Source organism: Falco cherrug, chromosome 6 (assembly GCF_023634085.1).
Source record: "Falco cherrug isolate bFalChe1 chromosome 6, bFalChe1.pri, whole genome shotgun sequence".
Taxonomy (NCBI): domain Eukaryota; kingdom Metazoa; phylum Chordata; class Aves; order Falconiformes; family Falconidae; genus Falco; species Falco cherrug.
The window spans coordinates 4,934,501-4,962,453 of NC_073702.1; the positions used below are offsets into that span (position 1 = coordinate 4,934,501).

The 27,953-nt window shown below is 42.1% G+C and overlaps 2 protein-coding genes across 11 annotated transcripts in view; one reads left to right on the forward strand and one right to left on the reverse strand.

Annotated features, from left to right (window-relative positions):
* Positions 1 to 5,077, forward strand: part of GABRR1 (gamma-aminobutyric acid type A receptor subunit rho1) — a 33,878-nt gene extending 28,801 nt beyond the window's left edge. For 7 of the 8 annotated variants that reach the window (XM_027798012.2, XM_027798013.2, XM_027798014.2 and 4 more), the window contains 4 exons: positions 917 to 1,057; positions 1,517 to 1,669; positions 3,362 to 3,558; positions 4,359 to 5,077. In XM_027798012.2, coding sequence (XP_027653813.1) covers positions 917 to 1,057; positions 1,517 to 1,669; positions 3,362 to 3,558; positions 4,359 to 4,646 — 779 coding nt within the window. In that variant the 3' untranslated portion in view covers positions 4,647 to 5,077. The remainder of the gene's footprint in view (positions 1 to 916; positions 1,058 to 1,516; positions 1,670 to 3,361; positions 3,559 to 4,358) is intronic. The other variant, XM_027798015.2, reaches the window with a different exon arrangement.
* Positions 5,078 to 12,061: 6,984 nt separating this feature from the next.
* PM20D2 (peptidase M20 domain containing 2) lies at positions 12,062 to 27,778 on the reverse strand. Of its 3 annotated transcripts, none has more exons than XM_055713901.1 (7): positions 27,268 to 27,771; positions 27,043 to 27,191; positions 23,328 to 23,470; positions 20,283 to 20,437; positions 18,156 to 18,291; positions 13,722 to 13,829; positions 12,062 to 12,894 (listed from the first exon to the last, which is right to left on the reverse strand). In XM_055713901.1, the coding sequence occupies exons 1-7, from the start codon at positions 27,715 to 27,717 to the stop codon at positions 12,698 to 12,700; spliced, it is 1,338 nt and encodes a 445-aa protein (XP_055569876.1). In that variant the 5' UTR covers positions 27,718 to 27,771; the 3' UTR covers positions 12,062 to 12,697. The 3 variants fall into 3 exon arrangements, 2 of the variants coding, with proteins under 2 accessions (XP_055569876.1, XP_055569877.1); XR_008732791.1 differs by lacking the exon at positions 12,062 to 12,894 and adding an exon at positions 16,292 to 16,427 and having other exon boundaries at positions 27,268 to 27,777; XM_055713902.1 differs by lacking the exons at positions 12,062 to 12,894; positions 13,722 to 13,829 and adding an exon at positions 16,464 to 17,621 and having other exon boundaries at positions 27,268 to 27,778.
* Between the last annotated feature and the right edge of the window lie 175 nt (positions 27,779 to 27,953).

The following is a 27,953-nucleotide window of genomic DNA, read 5'->3' on the forward strand; positions in this document are numbered from 1 at the left end:
CCAGAGGACCAAGGCCACTTGCCTGCAGGTCAGCAGTCTCCAGCAGCACCCGCTTGCCCAGGTGCCCTCAAACACATAAATAAATAGCCCTGTGCCCTTCATGTGCCCCATCTGCTCATCCATGGTGTAGAAACCATGATGAGACAGTGACATTAATCACCTTCCTCTTATGTTTCTTACAGCTATTTGAGGTAAACCCAGCTTACACCCACATGTAGCTCCTTTGTCCAAAGTCTGACACACATATGAATGGCTAGATTCCGTACAGCAACATTTTAAACTTTTAGCTTTTTAGGAGGTTCTTTCTTCTCCTTTTTAAGTTTGCAGTAAGAAATTATAATCTTAATTCTGTTTTAGTACATTGAAGTGTGATTTTTTCTCCCCGTCTGGGAAGAGCTGCTACTAAACCCATCTGAAAGGATTAACATTTACTGTATTTGTACGTATTAGAAAACCAAGAGCTGTAATGTTCATGTGTGATCACAGGCAAGCGTTTTTCCTCCTGCATGCCTCAGACTATTGATAGATTGTTCCTCCCATTACCCCAAGCATTCTCTTTTCTCACATCTCCTTTCCTTTGCTTTGGATTTTAGGATGTTCACAGGGGACAATTTTTCAAGTTCTGGTGTGGTGGGTTACCTGACACACATATTGTGTGTGCAAAATTATGATTAGAGAAACAGAAGGGTTTACAAAGTGCACCAGGCATCAGGCCTGAGGGCTGTGACAATGAACTAGCCCACTCCTTGCCACAACCATACCCCTCAGTGGCGTGGCTCTCAGCTAGGTGGTGGCATTTAGCCTTTTCAGCCAGGACCTCACAGGTAGCCTGGAAGGTGTGTGGGCACACCCTGGGCTGTGGGTGTGATAGCAACTGGCTCGGTGCACTGCACTGAGGTTTGCTCTGCTCCCCTAGATGCCTACACTGAAGATGACCTCATGCTCTACTGGAAGAATGGGAATGATTCCCTAAAAACAGATGAGAGGATATCGCTGTCCCAGTTCCTGATCCAGGAGTTTCACACCACCACAAAACTCGCCTTTTACAGCAGCACAGGTGGGTGCTGGAGTGCTTGTCAGAGAGCGGGCTGGGGGAAGAAGTGCAAACTGTTTCCCTTGACCTTGACCATGGCGGATTGTCCACTGGGAGGTTTCCCTGTGGCCCATCAGACCTGCATCTCTTCTATGCTGAGGCTGCTGTCCCTGCCACAGACTTCCATCCTGATGGTTATGGAGTCAGAAAGACAATCCCTCTTCAAGATCACAAGCCTTACCATGAATTAAATTCCCTGAGTGCACAGGTTATATGTTATAAACTCTGGAAGATATGGTCCTGAGAGACACTTTGATAGCTGGTTCAGTAACGAGTCTTTTCTGTACATTGCAATGATCAGTGGTCATTAACTGTGTTTTTCTAAAAGAAAATGAAGTGCTATTCCCCTGATGCAACATTGCCTTATCTGAAAGTAGTTTGATGTTGTTGTGACTTCTCTTTTTCCTTCTCTCTGTCATACAGGATGGTACAATCGCCTCTACATAAACTTCACTTTACGCCGACACATCTTCTTCTTCTTGCTCCAAACCTACTTCCCCGCCACCCTCATGGTCATGTTGTCCTGGGTGTCCTTCTGGATCGATCGCCGAGCAGTTCCTGCCAGAGTCCCACTAGGTAAAAACAATCTTGTAGTCAGCAGACCTAAGGGACAATTGCTGCAACTGCAGCCTTGACCATCAAGCTGAAATCCCGTGCCATGTGCTTCCCCCACGTTGCCTTGTGGCATGGAAATCAGCTGTGCCACAGGTGTGTCCCCCGTGCAGGGGACTGGTCGTGGTATAAACTCTCCATCTGCCCTGTGGTGACAAGCGAATTGCCCTCCCTGCTTGCACAAGCACTGGCTGCATGTGGTGCAAATCAGAGAGCAAACATCCTGCTCTGCTTTTATTTCTGTTAACAGAGACGGGGCACACACAAAGCCAAGTGTCGGTATCCTTCAGCGACTTCAGCAAGAGAGGTGAAAATCAGTATTAGCAGCCCTGGCAAAATTTCAGTTTATCGAGTTCTGCCAGAGGAGAGAGGGTGGAGGTAGCAGAGTCAGCTGAGCCGCACTCTTCAACTTGTTAAATGAGTTTACAGTGCAGTGTGAGGGATTCCGCTTCCACTTTTGCAGCACCTTTCAGACAGGTGCAGTCATATGTCGGTCACCATGGGAGCACCACTAGGATATGGACATAAATCTTCTTCTGAAGTGGATGCTTTGGCCTTAGCAAAGTTTGTGGGTTTGCAGCCTTCGAGCCCAAGCTTGCTTCTGCTTATTCCAGGCAACACACCTGAAGACTTCATCTATTGTTAAAATCATACTCCTCAGTGGAGAGGATACATATAGGCATAACAGAGATGGCAACGGGGCAGTTATCCATGTCTGTGTTTAGGAACAACATCCATTGCCTTGAGACATCACTAAAAGGAGCATAAGGGTTTGGGCCACGGCTTTTCAGAAGATGTAGGGACTGCCTTTAGCAGTACTTGTTAGCACTTAGATACTACTGTAAATTCAGCCCTTTGTGCTTATACACATAATCTCAACTTTCAAAGGGATCATTAATGTGACATAATTAGCCCCTGTCACAAGAGGGTCACAGAGAGCCTCCCTCAGAGCCAGGATGACACCAAACTACATGGACGCCTGCCCTGCTGATGCGTTCGTTGTGCTTGCCCATGGCATAACGCCGGGCAGCATTGCCCTATGGAGCCCCATTCCTCTGGCTCCAGGGAAAGCACAGACCATGCAGCAGAGCTGGCTAGTGACTTCCCCCGCAGCAGGACTTCCCTGGAGCAGACGGAAAACACAGGCCTGGGGAAAGTGGTAGAAGCAGCAGCGGCAGCTGGGATTCACTTGTGCCCCTGTTGCGGGAGGGCTGAATTAGAAACTGAAATACTCAGAATCATAAAGTCATAGAACAACTTGAGTTGGAAGGGACCCATAAGGATCATTGAGTCCAACTCTGTGTACTTGTACGCCTCCAGGCACTGTCCTGAGCCTGGAGACAGGGTGTAGCCAGCGCAGGGTCAGAGTGCTGCTGCCTGCCCACGGGGTGGGAGGCTGGTGGTGTGGCAAGAACAGGCTATCAGCACCCTGAAGACCAGAAGTAGAGCTGTTTCCACTGAAAAGACAAGAAAACCCCAGTTAGAAATCAGGGCTGCCTGGACCCTCCTCCTCAGGCAGTGAAACCCACTGCCCAAATGTGAAAAACAATACTGCAAGGTAAATTCAGGTGTCAAGAAATTGCAACGACAGCGGTATTTGTGATGAAGAGTCTGGTTTGAAAGTGTCTTACAGTCTCTCTGTTGGTGTATTCCCAGGGATCACCACCGTGCTAACCATGTCCACGATCATCACTGGGGTGAACGCCTCCATGCCTCGTGTTTCCTATATCAAAGCAGTGGACATTTACCTGTGGGTCAGTTTTGTGTTTGTCTTCCTCTCAGTGCTGGAATACGCGGCTGTGAATTACCTGACTACGGTGCAAGAGCGGAAGGAGAGGAAACTGCGGGACAAGGTGAGGTTTTCTGTCTCCAGTGCAGCTTCATGCCCCTGGGAAAGGTTTGCAGCTACAGCGTGCTGCCCTCAGCTGCCGGGGGAGGATGCGCTGTGTACAAAAAGCCGCCAGCAGTGAGGCGTTCCAGGCTGTACAGATTCGCTACAGCCAACCCGCACCCAAGCTCGCTGCTCTTTCTTCAGAGTCCGAGGACGCCAACTCCCTCTACATATAGGCCTCCAGTGTCTGTATAAATGGGATAAATTTTAGGATTTTTCCTTTAAACATTTTTTTATACTGCAGATCCAAACCTGTGAATAGCACCAGACGGATACTCTGCCCTGGGTTTTGGATAACACAGCAGATACCCGCCACTTTTCTCCAGGCACGGTCTAAACTTACACAACGATCCAAATTTCCTCCTTCTGCCTTTGTTACATTACATTATAACCATCCAAAATTTCAGCCTAAGCTTCTCTCTCCCAACAGGGCAAGCTCCATATATTCCTCCTTGTGGTTTCCCTCTGCTCTTTCCTCTGATTTTCTCAGCTTCAACCTTTATTTACACCCCGATAGCAGCGCTTAAGCCAAATGAGCTTTTCCACAGACAGCCCTGCACTCCCCCTGACCACGCTGTGTCTTGCAGACATGAAAAGGAGAGGGAAAAATCACTGCCCAGCACCATCCTGTCGTTCTCCTTTCTGTGTCCCAGCAGCCTGAATTCCCCAGGCTTGTCCCCTCTACTTTTGTAAGGGGAAAAGGGATGTCTGTGCATCTCCAGACACGACTCAAACCCACCCTGCACCTGCTTGTGCCCACAGCTTCCCTGCGCGTGCAGCCTGGCCCAGCCTCGGCCCATGATGATGGACGGCAGTTACAACGACGGCGATGTGAGCGAACTGGGGCACTACGTGTCTGAGAACGGGGACAAACAAGACCGAATGATGGTGCAGCTGGCGCTGGGATCCGAGAGGGGCTCAGGCAGGAGGAAAAACCAGAGATACGTCAGCATGCGCATCAACACTCACGCCATTGATAAGTACTCCAGGATAATATTCCCTGGTGCATACATTCTATTTAATTTGATATACTGGTCCATTTTTTCATAAATATATGTAACTTCTGTAGTCACAGAGCATCGTGACATTAAACAAAAGTACAGTCTTATAGGCTAACAGAAAGAAAATGAAGAATTATTTTAATGGAAGGAAGATTGACTTTCTTTTTCCAGGATTTTTTTTTATTAGATGCAATTTATCTGTGGCATAAATAATTGTACAAGTTTCGCATTTCAGCAAAATATAGGATATACAGTCTAAAATTTTATACTTATTTGAAGCTGTGCTATGTTTCTTCTTGTGCCTCGCAGGCCACTGTAAACTGTTTTAACAAGTGACTATAATTGCCAGTTGCTTATATATGGTGCATCCTCCATTCTGTGCCCCTGAAACCCTAATTCTAAGTACCTGAGTGCATGCATACTCCTCTCAGCTCAGCAGAGTTATCACGTACAATACCAATAAATACGAGAATACACAAATACTTGTGTGTTTGCAGGATGAGGTCAGAAAGGGTCATCACAAACAGAAAACAGCCAGTACCGGGAAACACATTATTGATGGCTACAGCTTGCTTGCACTGCTTAACGCATGCTGCCCTAGCAGTACTGCACTGACAAGTCCATGTAGGAATACTTTCAGAGTTTTTAAAATATTTTTTTTTAAATTTGACTTGCAATGTGCATTTACTAAGGAATGAACAAAAGCCAGGCTTCCTGCTGTGCTAACCAAATCCTCTGGGAAACACAGGAGATCTCCTTGGACCTGCTTATTTGGGTCAGTGGGAGTTTTGCTCTTGAGTTTTCTACAGGAGGAAACAGATTGTCTTCACTGTATCATTTTGTAGAGCAAACAGGTGTCTATGAAAAGAATTAAACTACTTCAGGAGAAGCCTCTTTTCTCTGAGATAGCCTGGACATTCCTGGTCTGTACAGCCTGAGAACCTGTTGCAGCCTGTAAAGCCACCAGTAATTGTACTTGCTTCCAGGAAAAGCCCAGTCCATCTGTTTTTAGTAAAAGCGTAACAGAAAGGTGCTCAACAGCTGACAAAGCAGTAGTAAGGACTTTATCTTTGAGTTACTAAAGAGACCATGCCGAAAAAATTGGGCTGAAGTAAAAAGGAGCTCCTACCATGAGACAACAGCTCCCTTGCAGACCCAGGTAGAACTCACTGACTGGTTTTCACACTGTGTCATGCCCCTGGCACCCTGCAGCCGGCTGTGCTCTTAGAGCAGGGTCAGCACCTTCCAGGGCAGAAGCAAGAAGACGCATCTGGTGCCGGGGGCACTCGGCAATGGCTTAAGTCCCAAGCCTCCATCACAGTTTCTGCAAAGCAGCCAGTCAGCATAAATGTTCCGTGTGGAAAAGGCAAAATCTGTAATGGAGAAGTAATAAAATATTTCAGGAAAACAAGAATTGGTTGGATGGAGTCAGGGGCCTTTACAATACTAGGAGCACCAAAGGTGTCTCAGAAACCACGGACATTTAGTTGGTCTGCTGCCATGTGTTACACACCTACATCCACAAAGCTAACTGTTTGGATTAACAGGACTTTGAACACATGCACGCTTTTGCACACAAGTACAAAATTCATTATTCCCTGCACAGCAGATGCTGTTGTCTTGACAAGCACAACCGGTCTGAGAATCAGACCAAAGCAGCAGTGTCTCCAAAAGGGAAGTGAATCTCCTTACATGAAATCCACCCTGGCCTGACTGATCTGCCACTCTACCATTAGGCTTGTGACACAGACATTGTACTTGTTTGAAGGCTGCTGGTTGTTGCTTTGATTTCCCATGTAAATAAATGTCACATAAACAAACTCAGCATTTCTTACAACTGCTGAAATCCTGACCTACATAACTATGTACGCTCACCTTGCACTTACAGCCTACACTCCACAGGTAAGGCAATGAAATCACAAAAGCTAAAAATCACTAAAAGACACACCCACCCGTAAGATAGTTTTAGTACTTATTTCTACATAGCTTTTTTTCACATACACATATTACCTTCGCTTCATTTTATCAAGTTTCCTTCATATCATGTTATTTTCCAGTAGGTTTTTCCAAGAGATTAAAAAAAAAATACCTGTTTTCTTAAATCATAAACATTTCAGTCAAACGAAGGTAGAAAGGTCACTCTGGCAAAAGCAGAGGAAAGGCTGGCCACCAGGTTTGGCCACCTTATTCCAGTGGCACCTTCTCCAACAAACAGCTCCAAGATTTCTTGGGTACTGCTTGCACAGGATCGTATCTAGATTCTCCGTATTGTAAGAAACCATTTATTTCTACAATTTAAGCACACCACAAAGAGGAGCGCCAGATTTTACAGTAAGCTGTCCAGCTTCTTAAGCTTAATGCTATGTAGTTTGCTGCAGTACTGTACATTCCTTTGTAGGCTCATTAATCCCATAGTACATACATTATTTGGCATCTGACTAGTATATTGAGGGAGATTGTGAAGACACAAATGGCAGCTGGACTTTCAAATTCCCTGGCTTTCAGCGGGACACTGGTTTCTGTCTTCTCATGTGATTTTCAAAGTTTCTCTCCCAGCACATCTCCCTGAACAGACTCCTCTCAGCCTCCATGTTTGGACTCACATTGTTAATTTACTTGTCTTTTATCTGGGAAACTCTAGTGCCTTTTCAGTCTTATATAGATGTATTCTCCAAGTACAGCATGTGTCATATACAGCCAGCGTTTGCCATCAGCTGTACTCACTGAACATACTTACATACACAGTTATGTGGCTTTTAAGCTTTTGGTGTACGGTTCCTTTATCCAATCATTAACAATCTGCTCCTTTTCATGTCCACAATAAATTAGTGATTTGGTTTTGTTTATTTCTAGAAACACTCAAAATCACAATAAAACTTCGCATTTGTACAGCATTGTGTGTTTTCTACCTTCAAAAGAACAATCTCCGTGAGTTTATACATGTACGCAAGACCTTTTGCTCAGGACTCGAGCCAGCCAAATACCAAATGTCCTTAAATCCTGTGACACTGGTAGGGCTGGAGAGCCCTGGGATTTCACAGGCAGGGCTCTGACAATCAGCCTGCACACACTCAGAATCACCGAGAAGGTGACATTAAGCTTTCCACCCCAGACCGTGTGCTACAGCCCTCACTCTTCATGCCTAGGGTGATACTCTGCAACAAAATTCAGACCAATTCCTTGGAAGTTAGCCCAAAGCCCAGCCTGGGATGATGCTGTTTTTATAAATCAAAGGGTATTGGTAGGTCCATGTGGATTACGGATAGACAAGTTCTGCCTGTAAGCATGTCTAGGTTAAGAGCTTTGGAAACTGAAGCCCTTAATAGTCTTTAAGGATGCTGATAATTACTGATAGGGCAAAGCAGCAAGGAGGCAAACTGCGGTCAGCAACAGACAATAGTGAAAAGGCATGAGGAAAGATCAATCTCTCCTTCCCCAGTAAAAAGATATTCTCATCATCGTATCATTAGATGTCCACCCACACGCTGCATGTCCAAGTAAGCAATGCTCAGTACAAACCAGCCCCAAATTACCTGCAAGCCCTGATGAGCAAGCAGAAACCCCTGGGATGCCCCTCTCCTGTACTTGCTCATATGGCAACATGGTATTTGATGGGCCACTGAAGCAGCAGCACAGAGAACTGAAAAGCAGCTGTGAGGCCACCCACGCCACATGTTCCACAACGGGACACAAGTAGCTCAGTGCAGTACAGCACAGGATGGCCAGCCATTCAGGCCCCAAAGCAAATCCACGACAGCCAAACTGCAGAGCGTGAAGGAAGCTCCAGTCTCCAAGAACCTGAAGTATATATAAAACAGGGAAACAACTCCTGATGAATTTTAAGTACTTATCAGTTACGAAACATGACTCCAGCACTGTACTTCTGATGAACATGTACTACATTTGTGTGCTTTTATCCTTCAACAGGGTCTTGAGAAGCTAAGTAGAGAGGAGCAATTCTACATTTCCAGTTATCTTTGAGACTAAACAGCTGAAAAGATAACTTTGAATAGGTGCTCTAGAGCAATGAAAAATGCTAGAACTGTATAAACAGCCAGTAAGATTTTCCACAACCATGTGGACTTCATTCTTTCCTGGGACCAAAGCATTTGGCTTCTCACTGTATTTTTAAATAAGGACATTCAGATGCAGCTGTGGCTGAGAAAATCCTTGATGAGTTCGTCAGATACTTCTGGCTTCCATTAGTGCCTAAAGCAATCTAAAACAGCTGCATTCTTACCCAACTTTGGCCTAGCAGAGAGTTTGGGTAAGAGTTCTTGAGGGATGCACTTTTGCTCCCTAATAAAAACAACAAAATGTGGGTGCCAGCAGCAGTCAACCAAAGAGGCTGGCAGACAAAGGCTCTGTGGAGGGCTGCTACTTTCACAACCAGGAAATAGTAAACCTTGGGAAAAATAATGAAATCATGTAGGCTGACTTTTTCTTTGTTTTAAGATCATTTAATCCTAAACACTTTGCTCTAAATAAAAACCTGTTTCAAAGAACGTTGTTAGCAAGTTAGAAGATCACTCAATGAATACTAGACCAAGACTTCAACAGCTACTGTGTTACAACTCTTCATCACAGGAACAGCCTTGCTCTCCGTGACTGCAATCAGGCAGAGAGCACTCTTGACATCGGGAGCAAATTGATAGCAGAAATACGACTCACCAGAACGTAAAGCTCCTTCCCATTTACTGTTTGAAAAAAGGCTGCTGGACCCTTCTACACCAGGTAGTATAACTCAGCAGGTTACAAGTTCTCTCCTTCCAATCTTTCCCTGAGAAGAAATCCATCACAATTTATAGTTTATTTTTTTGTTTTGTTTTAAACCAAGCATGTAAGTACTCAAGTTCTAGGACAGATATTAAATAAAGAAGCACTGTACCTTGATAGGTTGGCAGGTGCTTTAATGTCTTCACAAAGTCTGGACATAATCACCTCCTCCTTAAACAGCTGTGATTTGCTATCAGCTGTCCAGAATCATTTTAGCAATTACAGTTTATTACCTACACATTTTGATTCATTGTTAGAACTACTATTCTCAACAAATATTCTGAAACTACAAACAGCTTGGGGAAGACAACTGCAGTTAGGGTAATTTAAAAAACATGTCAAATACTTTCATACACATGTGATTTATGAGCACAAATTACTGAAAATTAAAGTGAGTTTTATTCCCACAGGAAATAAATTTTTCCATACATAGTGTCATTATGAACATTAAATCCCAAACTGCTTTAGTTCTGGACCTTAGGAATGAACATTGAGGCACAAATTGGAATTAACTTGCCTGACGAAGCTAAAGTCACCATCCTTGGAGGCTTCCAGGATTCAGCAAATGAAGTCAGCCTCACCTTACCTACTGCTTCAAGCTGGAGGTTGGACCAGGTTTAGCTTAACACAGGTCCTCCAAGAGAGCCTTCCCAAGCAGCATTCCTATTATTCTATTTCTACCATGTTTTAATAGTTAGAGCAGCCCTAAGATTAAAGGCTACCATTAAATACTGAATTTGAAAAGCATTAATCCTCACAAAAAACCTGCTCACTACAGCAGACCAAAATGGAAAGCTTAAAACACCCTCACTCTAAGATAATCATACCAAACTAAGGAAAAAAAATAATCAAAACATGCTATTCAAATGGCTTCATGCAGCATCCCAATATTAATCAAAAGACAAGAAAATTCAGTCACAATTAAACTGCTTTATTGATATCAACTCATCTTTAATCAGTACCTCCATTTAATTCCAGCAACGATTACAACAAAACTAAAACATGCATTTAGTACAGAAGTGTTTAATTAAATTATCTTGAACAAGATGCAGCCAATGTCCAGACTAGCTGGCTAAAGAGAGCCAAGAAGGCTGCAATGCACATCAGCTTTTAGGAAACACAACAGTGCAGCATCTACCACTTAGGATCCCAACACCCCGTCCTAAAAACGGCAAAGCAAGAACTTTGGCAGTTCATACAGGGGGAAATAAAAAGCCACATGTGGTAAGGAAATTCATAAACCAGCTTGTTAACCTAGTAGAACTTAATGAATTGTCATTTGAGTCTGAGACCTGGCAAGGCAGGGTTTGAATTGGAAGTTAAGGACAAAGCTCCTCTGATAAACCTTGGACCAAATTTCAATTGGGTTCAGCATCCAGCTTAGTATCCTGGATGTGCCTATAGCTCAGAGTTCAACCCTCATCCGCTTCACGCATTTATTTTTCAAAAACTTCTGCTAATGAAAGCAAGGATACTGGTGTAAGAACCATCCTGTAACCTGGAATACTTACAGCTATGCTCAGTGCTTCAAATAACTGGCTTTAATAGAAAACAAATCCCTTTAATTGTTCCACTAGTTCTTACAAAAAGATATCCAGTTACATTAAATAGTGTCTTTGGAAAAAGGAAGTATCAACAGACAGCCTGTGTCTTGCTATCATAAGCACAGAGACTGAAGTATCAGACAGTCAATTTATGTCATTTACACTGTCTACGTGACACAAGCCAGACTAGCCATGCTTTTTTCCTTCTAAGAAAGAAAGGAAATACAATTCTTAAATAGCAGCTGGAGACCTGTGCTTAAAGAACGTGCAGAAATGCAGAGGAAGTGCACAATTAAACCAATATAAGGAATCTGGAGATTTTTTGAAATTAAAAATTGAATATAGGAGTTAATAAAATACATATTCTAATTATAAGTCTAGAGTTTACCATTTAGAGACTAGCGCTGTTAAAGTCTTCTGAATTTTTTTTCGGGTATTCTGACTTCCTGGAGAATACAGTTTGCCCAACTTCTTTGCAGAAGCTCACTGTAATACTGATGTGTCAGAAAACGTTAACCACTAAGCTGCTTTTTCACTCAGTCTGTCCATTGACTCAGTAATTTGTATGTGAACAAAAGATTAGTTCCTTCTCTATGTGTTCACATGATCCTTTAATAAGTGAATTAAAAATAATTCCTAACATGCTTGAACACAGAACACCACCTAGATAAAATTTGCAATATTAACATCTCTGAGAAGCAAAACAAAGTAGAAAAGATTAAATAGATTAATCATGCAACAGAGAAAGCACAACTGGCAAGACTTAACATACCTGCTGCTTAGGATATGGGAACAAAATGGTTTGAGAAGCCAGTTAATGCACAAACAAGCCTCAGTGAAAGCTTCCCAGAGATTACTACAGTGCACATAACCAGTTTAAGGTTACCTTCATCTACTGCTTCACGGTATCACGCTTGCATCTTTGCAGAATATATTTTCACTGGTTCAGTTAAATTTATACAAATCCTACAGATCAGTCAAGCTAGCGCAACACCTTGTGTAGGCACCTGTATTGCTTTAGAGTAGAACTTAAAAAAGGTGCACATGCATTTTTCTGCAGCAGTTTAAATGTTTGTTTAGAAACATTTAGTTGCTTTCTGATTTTTCGATCAAGACCTAATAAATGTTGGAGGTGTTATGGAGAAGGAGGAAGGTAAACACATTTCAGGACAGCCAACCTTTACAGAACACGTTTCCATACCAACAGTTCTCTTCCATTGCTAGAAGATCAAAAAAACTTCTATTCTGCTTGGTTTTGCCATCATCAAAACCAGTCACGCTTCCAAACATAGATCCTTCTTCCAGTGAAACCAGCTCAGGTTTTATGCCTCTATCTTGTCCCAAGAAAAAAGTGACTGGCCAGAAAAATGCTTTGCAGATCAGATTCAGCCTATGATCACCAAGTGAACAATGCTTATTTTAGAATAAAAATTACCATGTAAATGCCATATTCCCCGTATCAGGAATATTACTTTAGCAATACATAGGAAAAAAAAAAAAAATCACTGACAAGAGATCTAAACACTATTGTTTATTCAACACTGCAACTTAAAGAGAATGATGTATTTGAGACCTCTCTGAAATTCATCACCATATTGAATACAGCAAACATTACAGCTAGATGAAATTTCACATTTTTGAAAGCAGTACTATTTGCGTCTCCTAAAGTCCAAAAATAAAATAAATCAGCATTTCTTCAGCTATGTGTTTATCCAGCCCCCTCAGGGATTTAAATACAGCGTCTCCATGAAGTCAATCCTACTGAGAAGTTTAATAAAGTTTAGTCACATGCTCCTGTGCCAACACCAGATTCTTTGTTAGGTTCTGCTGGATTTATTTGCCCCTCTTCTTTTAGCTTCACCTGTCTAAAGTCTTCCCTGACTTCTTCTAGCAGACCTGGCTTGAAAATGACATCCAGTGCTGTCATTGCCAAAGCTTTTGCTGTGCGCAAAGCGTAGAACTGAGCATTCTGTGACCCTGCAGAAAAAAAAAGTGAAAGAAGTTTCAGGTTAGATTACGAATTTTAGTTACAAACCACTAGCTTACCATGATCTTATTTTTGTACAAAAATAAGATCTTCCAAGTTTCAATTGCAAGACCAGTTTCTTAACAATATACTTGCATGAAGTGTGTCTTTCTACTGATGCCTCAAACCAAATTTTCACAAGGACTTAACTTTCTGCTACTGATGAAAACAAATGAGATTGAACACTCATTTACTTGTTTTCACATTTTCCTTTTTAGTAAATGCAGACTTTTATACTGTTACCTCTATTTCCAGAGTATTGAGCTTTATGACTAAAAATTAATTTTGTCTTTTGGCTGATGTTTAGAAATTCCTCTGAATATGCTGCTAGGGATAATCCTTCTAATTTCTTCTGTCTAGATGGTATATTAAGTCAGGCTTTTAGAATGAGGAGTGGTCATCCTTCCCATATACGTTTCACTTTAAACACAAAAATAGAAATTTTACATTTTGTCAGCTTATTTTCTTTGCAACACTACAATTAACTTAGTTAATTGTTTCAGGGTCCATATACACCTCAGATCCCATCATGCTTGAAGAAAGCAATTCATTTCTATACAGGTATTCACACGCAGCCACTTTCAGATCTAGTACCTACACTTTCATGCATTTACTACACAGCAGCTCTCAATACCACAGAAGCATGTGAAAACTTTAATTCTCTGTAATTCTAAATATTTTAATTTCTAGATTCATCATAGTGACGAGTCAGCAACCAGTCCCTAAAATGCATAAGGGTTCCAAATATAAACGTCTAATGTTTTTCACTTCCACTCACCTGCAGCTTCTGTGTACTGCTCGGTATGATTCAATGCATCAGAGCCAATATAAAAGTAAGGGTGAATCCCAGGGACTACAAATGTAACGTTTCCGAAGTCTGTAGAACCTAGAAGCAGCATAGAAATGTTCTTAATGAACAAGTGTTGAAGGGTTTTGAATGCTGTAAGAAAATGTATGACAGATATCTCCAGCCTTTATCTAAAATAGAATATCCTTTGCCCCAAATACTAAAATAAAAGCATTTCTAATGAGTCATTATCCATACGAAACTCCACCATCACAGAGATGTTTTCCCTAACTAGCCACCTTCAGATGCTGCTCTCCAGTGCGCTTCTGATCAATTATCAGTTACTGGACTGCAATGAAGATCTATCAGCATATTCCTGTTTCATTTACTGTTAAATTTTTATCAAGCATCTCCTGAGAGTAAGCTGTTAATTCAGAAACAATGAAAGCTGCAAACCTTGGGAGTTCTGGGCAGTTCAGCTATTTTCCTGCTACAGCCCTTAGAACCAGGCCCAACAATTCCCACTTTTCACCAGTATGCAAATATTCAGCATTAAGCAGGGGACTCTGAAGTAGGAACAAGTTATCTTTAAACAAAAACAGACTGAGGACAACTATTTTTTCCTGTGCTTTTTGTTTATTCTCAGTTATGAAAACCTTCGCATTACAAGCACTCTTGGAAATAACAAGATCAGAACTAAACTCCTGACAAAATGCTCGTGCTTTGTAGACATAAAACAATTCTTGATAGGAGTGCTGCAGATCTTAATGGCGATTCTTTCATGCCTGACTAGCACTTCCAGTATGCTAGCTAGTGACAGCACCTATCTCAGAGTACCGCCTGATCTATTTAATGGTAACCATGCAGAAGTAGCAGACCCTTCATAGTAAATCATCCAAGAGCCTGCAACTACTCTGAGAACTTTTTTTTCTTTTACCCAAACAAGCAATCCATCCCGTATTTGTTAAAATGACATTCAGAAGCTGGAGAAATCAACATACAAGCTACTGTGAAATTCAGATACCAGGATGAAGCACTGTTTCATAGCAGGAAGAAATAGGGATGATCAAGATCTCAATGAACATTTTTTAGGCCAATAAGAGCTGCAAGAATATTCTTCTGTAGCAGTAACATAAAATGACTGTTTCAAAGATTCAAATTTGTTTGTAACACATGAGGTAGCCTCCACATCATGACAGTTTATGGACAGAAGATGTATTGCTAATGCCTTAAGACTCAGAAACGAAATGACTGAAGGATACAGATTACTTGGAAGCATACACCAATTAAAAGTGAGTCCAGAGCCTATATTTTGTGATCAAAGAGGACAAGACTAGCTGGCTATTTTGCTCTGCCTACAAAGAGAAGCTGCAAGCTTTGTCCAAAAACATGATCCTTTCCCGTAAGTTCAGTACGCACTTGAAGAAAATTCCAACTCTTGGCACAGCAACAAGATTATAATTTTCAGTAGTCTACACCACTGATCCATTCTTTGGTCAGTCTGGAAAGACAAACCAGAAGTCTCAAAGTTCTGCCTACTTCAGACTAAACCAGTTCTAATCTTGCCTTACTAACTCCTAATATACAAACTGCTGGAAAGGCTGTGTTGGCCTTTTTCCCTGCTCTCACTCAGCAAATGAAGCATTGGAAATTTCAGTGTATCTCAGCTCTCTGTCATGTAATTCTACTTAGCATTATATCTATATCCAATCTACTACCAGTTTACAAGTTATTTTTGCCGAATGTGAGATTCAAACTTGGTAATTCCTAGTAAGACGGCGAGCTTACCAAGCCAAAATCCAGGTAGCTTTTAACAAAAGTGACAGTCCAATCTTCCCCTCTATCAGAAAATATGCTACATCCTTTACCGGTAATAACCTAGTGGCATGTTTAAAACATCAGGTGTTGCAATGGTTTCCATACAAACATCTGGAACTGTATGCCTGCTAGAGATGTACAGATCAGGATTCCTTCTAGAAGCATAAATAATTGCACAGTTACCAATGCAGTGTACAGAGTCATGTACTATCTTCAACAGAAAGGTACTGGGAGCTCCATCCTCTCAAAAATATACCTCGAAGCTGAAACTGAAGCCTCTTCAAGTCACTGAATGTGTAATGGAAGTCAGTTATTACCACAAACATGAATGGAGGGGAAAACGCAAAAGGTTCCATGAAGCATTTACATACAAGCCCCAAGCTACAAAAGTGGTATTTTCAAAACATACTGGCTCCTTCTTACGTGCACAGGAAGCCAATGAACCCCATGAATGCTAAAAGTACCACATTAAATTATCTCACAAGCGTGGGTGCCTCAACTAAGGTATGCTAAAGGAAGCCATGGGCTTTGGGGGGTTTTCAATAGCCTGTAGTACAGCTACCCTACCAGCAGAAGGAGAAACAGGTCATGGCCCCTGGTCAAAGCCAAACTCGGATTCACATTATTTCACATCATCCTGGCTGTGTGCCAAACGAGTGGAGCGTGCACAAGGCACACAGACAGCAGTGCAAGTTGACGGACTAAAAGAATTCTTTGTAGGGCTTAGCTGCCTAGAGCGATACCTGTAAGCAGACCGATACTAATACCCATGTAGAGGTGGCAGCGAGTATGCTCATCTGTTAACGACTTCTCTGCTGCACAGACATGGAGAAGCAACTGAGCTATCTTCCTTCCCTTTCAACAGAAGAAACTGATATCCTAAAAGAAAACATTGAAAACCATATGAAAACTAAACAGAAATAGAGGTCTTGGAAAAGATGAGACAAAACACTCAACCCCCCCAAAAAAACAGAGGAGTGGACTTTTGTATGCTACCAGGTCTCTGGAGACTGTGCTTTGTTATCACTGCTGAATCCCCACTGCAATAATTCAGAGAAGCTGTGGAAAGAAAATGTGGTAAAGCCTACTGCAGTGTGTGAGAGAAAACCACAATTGCTCAAGCACATTTTGACATTTGACAAACAATTTAAGGACACGACAGGCATATGGGGAGTTTCAGTTTAAGTAAGTTAATGGTCAACATTTAGCATATCATGTAACTTTCATGTGAAAGCACTATTACAACTAGGTGGCTGTACTAAGTTCATTTGAAGTCCTCTGAACCGGTAAGATCACCAGCATTCATGTTCTTCACTCTTAACACAACGGTTTGAAGGAAGCAACAAGCAGACCTCCAGGAAGTTTCACTACAGTAGTCATTTTAAGCTCCTCAGCCCCTTTCTTAGGCGAAATGAACAAAGCAGTAAATCTTACTTGTTTCACGCCAAAGAAAAAGAGAAATCTGCCTTTAGTTATAATTTGGTGTCAAACCCAAGATAACGAACCAGTTGAAACTAATATACTACTGTTGCCCTAATTTGGAAAAGAGTAAGAAACAGAGAGAAACAACCAGAATACTACCAGATATGCCGTCTCCCCCACCCAAAAAAAGAAAGTGGAGAAGTGTGTCCCTAAACACCAGGAACTCAACTTTCCAAAGATAATCTGCATGTAAGATACAGAAGATTAGTATCACAATCAAACTAATCAGAACAACAACTTTTTTGCTGAGAACAATCTTTTCCTTCTAACCAAAGAGAAAAACCTTTAACGTGAGTGCAATGAAAACATTTATATGTAGTTAAGATCAGTAGTGAAGGCTATAAAGTATCAGCTGGAGTTACGACGAACAGAGCTCCTGTAGGAAAGATACCGGAAAAAACTGTTAGGGGTAATGAGAAACTCACCTGAATATTCAAGAATTCCCATTCCTATTACTATAGTGTTGAGAGACCAAGAAAGTGCCACAGTTTGAGACACAGTCAAGACAGAAGTGAACACCTACTTGAATGGCACCCCTTTGGAAAACTAATCTGGAAAACTCATGAACTAAAATTAGAAGCATAGAATTACCTGTTAACGGAAAGAGGTTTAAATTAGGGTTACTGAGATGCTTAAATTTCCACTTAATCTCTTTCAAAACTCCCTCTAAAGTATTAGTGACATGCTAGTAAATTTGTTTATACATAAGCTGGGAAAATATTAAATGAAGTTCCTAAAAACTAAGTCTCATCTCCATTCATAGTAAACCAGGATTCTGTATCTCAAAGCAACAGAATGAGCTGCAACTCATTACACATCATCATGTACTCAGTAAAACTTGTTAGCTTTCCATCCTTCCATCCCTCCCCCCAAACAGTTTCTTACTTGAAATATCATCAGAAAATGATTACTGCTTTTCATACCTGTTGGGAAAGTTTTTCAGCTTATACAACAAGTACAGAAACACAGACCAGAGGTACAACCCTTTTACAGAGCTTCAACTTTCTAATTTGGCTTTTTCTTCTGACCAAACAGTGTTTAGCCTAGCTGTACCCCATGGTTTTATACACTTAAGAGTTGATCAACCTAAGCTTAAATCATAACAAAAAATCCAGATGGAGTTACCTGACAAACCATTCAAGATACAGTCTTCTGCTACAAATTCTATTCCAAGCTTCTGTCCATTCTCCTTGTAAACTTTCTGCAGGCTCTTATTTGGAAGCACATTGTAGTAATCATTTACACCACCTTTTATTTCCACCTAGACAGAAAGAATTCCAAATGATTAGAAATTTTTCTCCAACTCAAGCCAGTTTAATGTAAACCATTTAAAAGGCCAGAGAAAATAAGTACATATCCATACTTCAGGCCCATGCCAAAAGAGATGTAAAATGCTAAGTTTCTTTGAAAAATACAACATTCTGCCAAATATTACCCCGATCAAAACACAACCAGTGCTCTGCCAAGCTTGCACTAGGCAGCCAAATCCCAGAAGCGAGGATTTCATGGATAGCATCCCCAAAAATAAAATAAAAACATTTCCTGTAATAGCACCTAATGATTTCCACTGCAGGTACTATTAAACTACAGAGAATTCAGTTTGGGCTTTCACCAAATTTTATTTTACCATTGTTCAGAACACTTCCATTTACTAAAAGCAAAAAAATGAGAAGAATGCTAACTGAAAAAAATCACTCAGTCTTTCACATTTGGTTGCTAAGCTAGCCTGCTGTTCAGTAAAGCAAAGGACCTAGTAACAAAGAACATGGAAAAAAAGACAAAACGCTCAATATCTGCTTTGCCCATTCCTACTGGTGGTTTGCCATCAAGCCTCCCAGGTCTTTGAGCCTAGTAGCACTTGTCTATAGAAGGAGCATCACCCATAGCAAAAACCCAAGATTATTGGACACTTAAAGAAACTGTATGTATATAGGACCAGGTGGGATGCACCCAAGGACGCTAAGTAAGAGAGAAGCAGCAATGCAAACAGGCAGCTATCATGTTTTAAATGTCGCTGAAACAGAGGGATGCTCCAGCTCACTAAAAAAGAGCTAAAGGTCACATGCACCTTGACAGGCCAAGAGAAGGATCTTGGAAGTAACAGACTGGTCAGGCACAACATCCTAGAACTCCCAAGGGTATCATAGAACAAATAAATCTTCCCGAGACCCATATCCAGGCAAACAAATCACAAGGCAATTGTGAGCATCCAGCATATATTCACGGAAGAGCAGACAGTACATGACCAAGCTTAGCTTTCCATGATGACATGCCTGGCTCAGAGGACACAGAAGATACACAAGCACAAAGTATTATGATCAGTGGCACAAAAAATCCAAATTGCTGGCCATTACTTGTAGCACTCATCTGCAATCAACACTGGTGCACTACTGTTTCAATAGCTTTATTATTGATGCAGACAACTCCTGCGAGACTACATCTAGTGTATTGTGTTCAGACTAGAGCTAGTCCATGGGACGGCCACCAAAACTATTAGGGTGCTAGAGGACATGACATAAAAGAAAAGGCTGAAAGAACTTGACTTGTTGAGCCTTCAGAAAAGGTTAAGGGGGGAGATCTTATTGCTGTCTGCAGTTATCAGATGGGAAGGGTACAGAGAAGACAGAGTGAGACTTCTCAGAGATGCCCAGTGATATGACAAGAGGCAACAAAGGAAATTTCTATGAGATACAATAGAATTGCTGAAGTTGGAAAGCACCTCTGGAGGTCATCTTGTCCAACTCTCCTGCTCAAGCAAGGTCACCTAGAGCTGGTTGCCCAGGGCCATATCAATGCAGCTCTTTATTATCTCCAAGGGCTGAAGCACCACAATCTCTCCAGGCAACCTATTCCAGTACTCGGCCATCACAGCAGAAACATTGGGCAAACACTTGTTCACCACGAGCTGGGTAGAGCACTTGAGAGGTTGCAGAATTTCATCTTGGAGATACTCAGAAGTTCACACGGCACTGAATGATCTGGTCTAACTAGTCCTGCTCCAAACAGAGGGTTAAACTAGAAGAACTCCGGAGGTCTCTCCCAATCTAGATCCTTCTATGATTCTGGTAGTCTATGCATAAACTAAAATTTTCTTTCAGGACACAAAGCAACAGAATGGCAAATAGTACCATACAAATTTAGATTTATTTCACCTAAACACCATGAAGACAAATACTGTAAGCCTCAATTTCCTACACTGGCCTACCTTATCTCCAGCATAACAGAAACACAAGACCACGAACACATTCTTACTTTGCATCCTGTGGCCAGTGCTGCAGATCTGAAGCAGTTCTCAACCTTCTCTGTCAGCACAGAAAGATCTTTCATTGAAGGAGCACGCAAGTAGAACTCTAGTTCAGTGTAAGATGGAATGATGTTAGGTTTCACACCACCATTTTTTATTACACCTGCAGAAAGGGAAAAGTTACATTATCAGTGTTAAATACAATTGCTTCATCTTCAGCCCTGTCAGGAAGCTACTTGCTCAAGACCTAAATATATAAACAATGGAAAAAAAAAAAAAGGTCAGCTGAGCATGAAATACAAAGAATGTCAAAAATACAGTGTGTGGACAAAGTTTCTTTATCACATCAGATTAAGTGGGACATACATGTTTTTTCAGCACAATTTCATTGTATTTTTTTGTTAGAATTTTGTTTGTTTTGCTACAAATCTAAAGACAAGCCAAACTAGCATTTCTAATGAATCCCCTGAAATTCAGTGCATTGGACTCAAAGCAATCTGTCTGCCACTGAAAGAAAAGATTTTGTTATAAAGGCTACCTTGGATTCCAACTTTTAAAGGTTTCCTCAACTAGAATGTTTCAAACATTTTGCCAGCTTGGAGAGAAACTGAGTAAGTTGCATTTCTCACCAATACTGGTGTAACATGTGTGTTGCAGTGCACAGAAAGTTCATTAGATTCCTCATACTAATTACTTAGAAATACTGCAACGTATAACATATGTAGTTTTATTCAAGAGTGAAGTTTGAGTTGAAAATATTCCCTCAAGGAAGTGTGTGACAACAACATAATTTTCAATTATGGCATAAGAGGCATTACCATGAAAGACCGTAATATTTATGTATTTCAACAATAAAACATTGTAGACCTCAATTCTACATTAGATTTCAATGTATTAACAGCTAGCTGCTTTCAACAGCCTGGCCTCCTACCCACAACTTACATATGTGAAATAATATTTGTTTTCTGTAGAACTGAGAAACTATTTACCATAATTAGAAATACTGCACAAAATTACTGATATGTGTCACTGAAGCCTGAAAAGCCAGCACCATCAGGATGCAAATGAGTGAATCCTTACTTCTGGGGCACAAAATCTATTAATACTATGAACTGCTCAAATAAAACCTTTCCTGTCTTGAATACAGTCAAAGTAAACAAAGTGCTAAACTAAACCACTAGCAGTACTAGTCCATAACAAAAGGGGAAAAAAAAAAAGCTTAAATGAGAAGGACAGGCATCACATGAAAGGAACCAGCAAGTCAGCAATCATGCAAATTGGCATGACACATACCATAACAAAACAAGTACCTTAATGAGTAAGCAACTTTCACTTGTTTTGTCCAGCACATTTGTAAATGGAATTGGATAGAGTCCAAGATTATGTCTACACTTAAATTTCAAAGCAACTGCAATATGGACTGGACAGCAGGTCTAGTTTAAAAGCAGGTTGCCTACACATTACTAGTAGCACCCAGTCTGCCCTTCTTGCAGGTGGAAACTTTTTCTTCTAACTCATTTCATATAAATTTTTGAATAGAAAAAAATATACATTCTTATTTTTCAAGGGGGCAACACTTACTCCATTCATAAGCAGGGAAGACAGACAACTTACATCAGACAAACTCAAACCAACAATGTTCAAGTATGTAAAACGCCGCTTACAAATTCCAGACTTTAAGCAATGGAAATTTCAGGTTTTGTTACCGGGTTAACACTAAGATTTTTAGTATCACTTAAGTCAACCACTGCTGTTACTGCCAAGCCTATAACACAAGATCTCCAACACACTGTTGTAAAAAAAACACTCCTAAAATTAAATCTCATTCTGGCTGCTTATACTTTCGCAGAAGTATTTTAAATGTTTCCAGTTTGAAAACAAGGTTTATGACAGCAGTTGTATCAACAGAGTAATTTAAGTTTTGCTGTGTTTCAGGAAGTGTTACCTCTAGGAGGCTTGATTAAATACTCAGGGTTTTGCCTACAGTACCCATGCAGCCTTTAGAAATCATGAATGAAGGCGGCAGTACTTAAGGGTTTAGACTTAGATTCAATAGAAGACTTGGGCACCTCCACCCTTAAACCTGCAACACAACCAAAACTCATTATTAATTAAGTTTCCTACAGAGCAATAGGATAGAGAGGCTATGCCTGCTGTCTGAAATTCATTTGGGTATGCTGCACAGCAGAACTGCAAACACCTTCATCTACAGTCAAAAGGGTTAGGGCTTCAGACTCCATCCAGATATCCTGGAGAGAAACACACATTATACAGCAAAAGCAGCGAAGACATATCACGATAAGCTCAGAACTTCTGGAAGTGTATTAAGCTCCTAACAAGTATTCCAAATAAACAGGTCTACAATTCAGAATTCCTGTAGAAAGGCAAAGTTCCTTAATTTCAACTTGGAAAAAGCTGTGTCAGGTATACTAAGGGAAACCTGGGCTTGTAACTGAAGGGCAGCTTCCATCTCAACTGAACCTTTCTCTGTACAAAAATAAATTTATGGTGTTGAAGGAGTATGAGTCAAGCTTAATGGTTAACATGTCTTCTGCCATCATTTGTTTTGTGTACTTCAGCAAATTAACTTCAGTCACCCTACACCACCACACCTTTCCAATAAATGCCATCTAATTAATGTCCAACACAAACATGAATACTTCATTTTTCAGAAACATTTAATCTTACACCTTTGAAAAATACATGTACATTAAATTTAAGGAATTCAAGGCCATGTTCCAAAATTAGCTTAGCACTTTCTTCTTTCTGAACTTCAAGTGCAAAGACTTAACATCTGTCTAGCCTCTACCTAGGTACCCGTGTCCTCTTTTGAATGTGACCTATAAGCCTGTTTTCAGCAGTTAGTTCTGGACACTGACATGATTTTAAAGACTACAGACAAACTATCTCAATGAAACAATGCTACTTCATATTATTTGAAGTGACTACACTGATTTAGTGCAATAACACAATACCTTAAATTGCGGGATTGCGTAAGTTAGTATTTCAACAGCCTAAACTCCTACTTGCATTAGATTTAATGAAGATCTCACCATGAACTCTCCAGGTCGGTTTCATTTGCTGTCTTAAAACAGACAGATTGTTGTATGCAAGAACAGCAGCATCTAATGCATTAACTCCTTCCCAAGGATAAGCAGCAGCATGAGAAGCTTTTCCATAGTATTTCACAGTCACACTAGGAAATAAAAGGCATTGCTTATTTGCTTTTCATTCACTGAAAAAACCTCTAAAATAAAAAGTTCCTTTTGTTCACACAAGTATTTTTCATTAATGTTTTGTACAGCAGAACAACAAACAATTTACCTGACACTACACTGTTGCAAAGTTGAACTATCTTTGAATGCAGGAAGAGGCTGAGAGATTTCTAGAAAACCAATGACATGGGACAATACCAAGAGCCAATCAGGCAAAAGAGTTACAAGTAACATACCACTATATAGCCTTTTCCTGAGAAGTATAGGCTTCGTACTAAATTTCTCCAACACGTGTTTTTTATACTGTTCTGAGACTTGAAGTTACTAACGTTCATGTCGGAGGATGATAACAAACCCTTTTCTCAGATTCAAAATTACAAGGTGATTGTCCCAATTCTTGTCAAATGCACACAGCAGAAGCACATTAGTAAGATCACATACAATCCACGTCTAAATAAAAAACGTCAAGTTTTAAAAGTGTAGTAAAGACACAGCCTAGTATAAAATACACATTACTATACTACAGCAAGAATGTTCTTTTCCCACACACCTCAAAAATGCTGGTAGAAAGGCTTGCAACAAGGAAGAAATCTAGTGCAAATGTTATCCTCAGACTTCACAGGAGTCAAAATACTGCACCTAAACATAACCAGTAAGAATTTGTGCTTTGCTTCATCTGAGTGCCATTTATATTAGCCTTACAAAATAATTTAATATTTCAAATTATATGAAAACTTTTTATATGAGAGGCAAATACCAAATACTGACAACTACATAAGGTATTACTGTTGAATACACAAACATTAGTTTTTTACCAGGAGTAGAGATTTTAACTAAATCTGTTCATACTCAACACACAGTCCTTTACATAAAAAACTTCCATCTTAAGCTCAGAGTTCCCCCCCACCCCAAGATGCACAACCTTGTCTCTTACCCAGCTAGAAGCAGCCTAACTTGCTTGTCCCTCTGTCTTGCAAAAATTCCAACTTTACCACTTATCCTGAACAGACACCTAACGCTCTGAACCATGCCACAGCTGCAAGCTAATACCAGAACCTAAATACTGGATAGCAAAGAGGGCCGTAACAGAGTGAACTGTTGCAGCAGAAAACGTCTCCTGCTGCCTGCAACCCAAATTAACCCTTCTCCACCCACCCCCCATCCTGTAACACAACCACACGTCCCATTCTGTAAAATATGTGTTTTATTTAAAATTTATTATCATTATGAAATCAAGATAAGAAAACCTATTAACCACCCAAGTATTAGACTACAACACCACAAATTAACTCACACAGAAGGCAGGACAGATCCCTGGATATTCTCTGAGAAATGGAGAGAAGGCAAAGCAAAGCAGAAAGTCACGTTGCAGCATTTTTTTTTCCTTGCAAGAAACATATGCTTCTTATTAAAAAAAGTTTCTTTCAGCATTCCTTTTCTTGTACTTCTAATGCTACACAAAATGTCACAATCTCACAGAAAAGCCAACCAATTTTGGTGAATACCACCACCCTGAGCCAGTTTATCAGCAGAATGTAGATCCTGTTTGACCAACAATACATAGACTGATTAAGTGAAGGGTAAGTGAGTAAGAATCAGCAAATTTTGGCATGTATCCACCAGTTATCCAAGTACGTTGATTTTACTTCAGGCACCAGCCAGCTTTCAGAGGCTGCAGACACAGTAATATCAGCAATTTAGTGATCATCAGTCCCTAAATTACTTTGAAACAACCAAAGATCAATTACACACTACCAAAACAGTCCTTTAGCTTTGGAATCTCATAATTACATGAATGATGACAAACTCAGTATTTCAAGCTTTTTGAGGGAGCAAGTTGTTTCACTCGGTACTTCAGTTCTGTGCCTCCTCCACATTCAAGGTTTGCACGCCATCTAGGACTTGGGCCGACAGCGGACCATCATCCCTGAACAAAGATTTCCAAATCTTACTGTATCAAACTCAAAAGGCTATTGCAGGAGTTGAAGTGATCAGAAAGACAAAACTATCAATGAAAACTGCACCTTGAACATTACAAATACAGTCTTACGGTACGGCAACCAAAAGGCAAGCTGGGGTAAGTCTTGAAGGAGATGACAATAACCAATTAAGGCTCTTCAGCAACACTGACAGAGTAGAGCAGAGCTAGCTAGACCATGTGTTGTTAACCTCGTCTGGTTTACCATAAAACTTAGCAGTAACAGAAGCAAATTATCCACCAGAAACAGCAAAATGGCCAATAAAATCATGCACATCAGAGCTGGAAGGTAGCACAACCAAGCTGAAAACAGCACTTCAGTACATCAAGTCAGAAATGGCTGGAAAACCAGCTATTTAAATATTACAGAATTTAGTCAGAGACAGCCAAACATAGTACTTGGAATAAACTGTTGCACTGGAGGGAGGTAACTAGCGGAATCTCTGCAAGATATGACCTTGGGATCAAGAATCATCAGCAAACGTGATACAAAATGTAGTAACAAAGCCTGCTGATGCTCTACTGCTGGGTTACTACAAAAACAGAAAAGGTTTATAACATCAAAGGAAGAACAGCATGGCCTGCAGAGTGGCAGAGAAAGAACTGAATGAAGCTCAGAAATATTTAAAAGATCATGTACTTACAGACTACGCATTTGTCTAAGAGTTGATTACTTGAAAATGACTTAAGAGGAAGCCCCAAACACGTTAGCAGTCTCCAAAATGGTAAGGAGACACTAATGATGTACAGTCCTGGTTACACACATCCAGCACGGAGTACTTCAACACAACTCAAATGACACCAAGTACAAATGAACAAGTGCTGTCGCTGAACAGGAGGGCTAAAAAATTACAAGGCATGACTTCCGAGGAGTTATACAGCAACCAGCAAGCTAGCTGGCAAAAAAAGGTAAGGGAGGATATGACTGCTGTCTATACTTACACTGGGGGCAAACGTGAAGGAGAGCCATGAACCACTTTGAATAAAAATAAAAAAAAATTTAAAAAAAGAGTTAATATATGATATGAGAGTTAATAGATATTAAATTGCCATGATTAAATTTAGGCTGGAAGTTAATAAGGATCCTAACAGCAGTCAGGCTCAGCTGGCTGGCTCTTTCAAAAGGGGGAGAGAAAGCGTGGAACACTTTCAAAACTGATAAAGCATGTATCGAGAACTACGTGACCTGGTGCCCAGGAAAGCAAGAAGCTATGATTCAGGAGACTCCCTCCAGCTGCGTTTTTAAGTATTTTTCTTTTAACGGATGGCACGTGCTTTTTTAAAAAAAGAAACGCCTAGCAACATCAGAAGAAAGAATGGATTTTTGGGACACGCGCCAGATTATCTCAGAGCAGTCAGGGATCTTCAGCGCTAGGTCGAACGCGACACTGTGGAAGCACGGCTCCGCGCCCCGGGCGGCGACCCGGCCCCCAGCCGACTGCCCACGCTGTGTCTGAAGGGCACCTGCAAGGTCCCCCGCCCCAGGTCCTGCCCCTTCCAAAGCAACTCCCCTACCCAGGGAGGGAGAAAGGGCCAAGGCGCAGCCGACCCCTTCCACCCGAGCTGCTCACTCACTCGTGCTCGGCCACATCGGGCAGGTAAGCCGCGTCTTCTTGCGAGGGGTGCGCCATGAACACCACATCCAGGCCATCAAACGCTCCAGCCTTTATCAGGTCTATTTTGCCTCCTCCTTGCTCCTCCGCGGGCGTCCCCAGCACCGTGACCTGCAGCACAAGCGCCGAGAGTCAGGGCCCGCCGGCGCCCCGGGGCCGCAGCCCCCGCCCTCGGGAGGGCGCTCACCTGGACGGCGGCGGGCGCCGGCGGCGGCAGGCTCTCCAGGGCGGCCTTCAGCCCCAGCGCGGCGCCGGCGCCCACCTCGGCGATGAGGTTGTGCCCGCAGGCGTGGCCGATGCCGGGCAGAGCGTCGTACTCGCAGAGGAAGGCGAGGCGGAGCGGGCGCGGGCTCGGGCCCCGCGGGGCGGCCGTGCCCCACTCGGCGCGGAAGGCCGTGCCCAGCTTGTAGCGCGGCTGCACGGCCCAGGCGGCGCCCGGCAGCTCCGCGCTGGAGAAGAAGCGGGTCATGGCGTCGTGCGCCTGGTGCTCCTCGTAGGCCAGCTCGGGCCGGCTCCAAATATCGCGGCTCAGCGCGCCCAGCCGCGCCGCGTTCAGCTCCACGCTCTCGCACGCCCGCTGCTTCAGCGTCTCCAGCGCGGCAGCGGGGCCGCCCTGCGGCGGCTCCTGCGGCCTCATGCGGGCAGCGGCGCGGCAGCCCCGCACAGCCCCCCGCCGCCCCCGCCGCCTTTTATCGCCTCCTCCGCGCCCCGGGGCGCCCTGGGGAGTGTAGTTCGTTGCGGGGCCGGGCCTGCGGGCAGCGCCCAGCCTGCACTACCCGTCCCAGCGGCCCCGGGGCGGCAGCTGTTCCGCGGGGTCCTCCCGCCCGCCCGCCGCGGCGTGCCGCCCCGCGCCGCTGCGCACTTCCAGCCGCC

What these genes read in the sequence shown, in the direction of transcription:
- PM20D2 (XM_055713901.1), bottom strand. Translation starts at nt 27,717, where the DNA reads ATGAGGCCGCAGGAGCCGCCGCAGGGCGGCCCCGCTGCCGCGCTGGAG. An exon ending in CACTGGCCACAGGATGCAAA is followed by an intron (nt 18,292 to 20,282) that starts GTAAGAATGTGT and finishes CTTTCTGTCTAG; the next exon opens with GTGGAAATAAAAGGTGGTGT. An exon ending in GCAGTACACAGAAGCTGCAG is followed by an intron (nt 12,895 to 13,721) that starts GTGAGTGGAAGT and finishes TTTTTTCTGCAG; the next exon opens with GGTCACAGAATGCTCAGTTC.